The sequence below is a fragment of the Chiloscyllium plagiosum genome, chromosome 34 (assembly GCF_004010195.1).
Source record: "Chiloscyllium plagiosum isolate BGI_BamShark_2017 chromosome 34, ASM401019v2, whole genome shotgun sequence".
NCBI classification, from domain to species: domain Eukaryota; kingdom Metazoa; phylum Chordata; class Chondrichthyes; order Orectolobiformes; family Hemiscylliidae; genus Chiloscyllium; species Chiloscyllium plagiosum.
In genome coordinates this window covers 39,694,144-39,694,753 of record NC_057743.1, presented here as the reverse complement: position 1 = coordinate 39,694,753, position 610 = coordinate 39,694,144, and the positions used below count along the sequence as shown (strand labels likewise).

General features: G+C 52.5%; 1 protein-coding gene across 7 annotated transcripts in view; it reads right to left on the bottom strand.

The window, feature by feature from the left end:
- The window catches only part of mib2 (MIB E3 ubiquitin protein ligase 2), a 212,291-nt gene extending 211,884 nt beyond the window's left edge, over positions 1 to 407 (bottom strand). For 3 of the 7 annotated variants that reach the window (XM_043676266.1, XM_043676268.1, XM_043676269.1), the window contains exon 1: positions 149 to 402. Coding sequence is in view for 1 of the 7 variants with exons in the window: in XM_043676269.1 (XP_043532204.1) it covers positions 149 to 155 (7 nt within the window). In the remaining 6 variants the exon portion in view is untranslated. Of the gene's footprint in view, positions 1 to 148 lie in introns of all 7 variants that reach the window. The other 4 variants (XM_043676262.1, XM_043676263.1, XM_043676270.1 and 1 more) reach the window with 3 other exon arrangements.
- Positions 408 to 610: the final 203 nt, after the last annotated feature.

Here is a 610-nt window from a genome sequence, read left to right as displayed (position 1 = left end):
GGGGGGGTGGGGGATGGATGGGGGGGGGGGGGAGGGGGTTGTGGGCCTGTACCTCCCTTCGGCGAGTATCCGCTCACTGCTGCCGCCCCCATTTACAAACCAGAAAGAACATGCCGCACGGCGCTAACTGCGACTCCCGGAGACTGACCTGCCATCAGGCCGGCTTCCTCCTTCCCTTCCACCCGGCTCCAAGGAGCCGGCCCCGGGGAACAGCTGCTCGGCGGCAGCGCCTCGCACCTCGCGCCTCCAGATAGAGCGGTTTCAGCTGCGACCAACAGCTCATTAGGACCCCTGTGCGACGCTTGGCGTTTGTCTCTTTCCCGCCTTACTCCATTTTTCTGAATAAAACTGAAGCCTATTTACTTTTTAAAAATGTAGCCAAGTTTTTATTTGTGTCTTCCCGCAATCACATTATTTTGCACAGTCAAATTGTACAATTGTTAAATATTTTGAAAGCTGTGTCACATCCATTATTGCAAGTAAACATGATTTGGAGATACCGGTGTTAGACTGGGGTGTACAAAGTTACAAATCACACTACACCAGGTTCTAGTCCAACAGGTTTAATTTGAAGCACGAGCTTTCGGATCGCCGCTCCTTCATCAAGTGC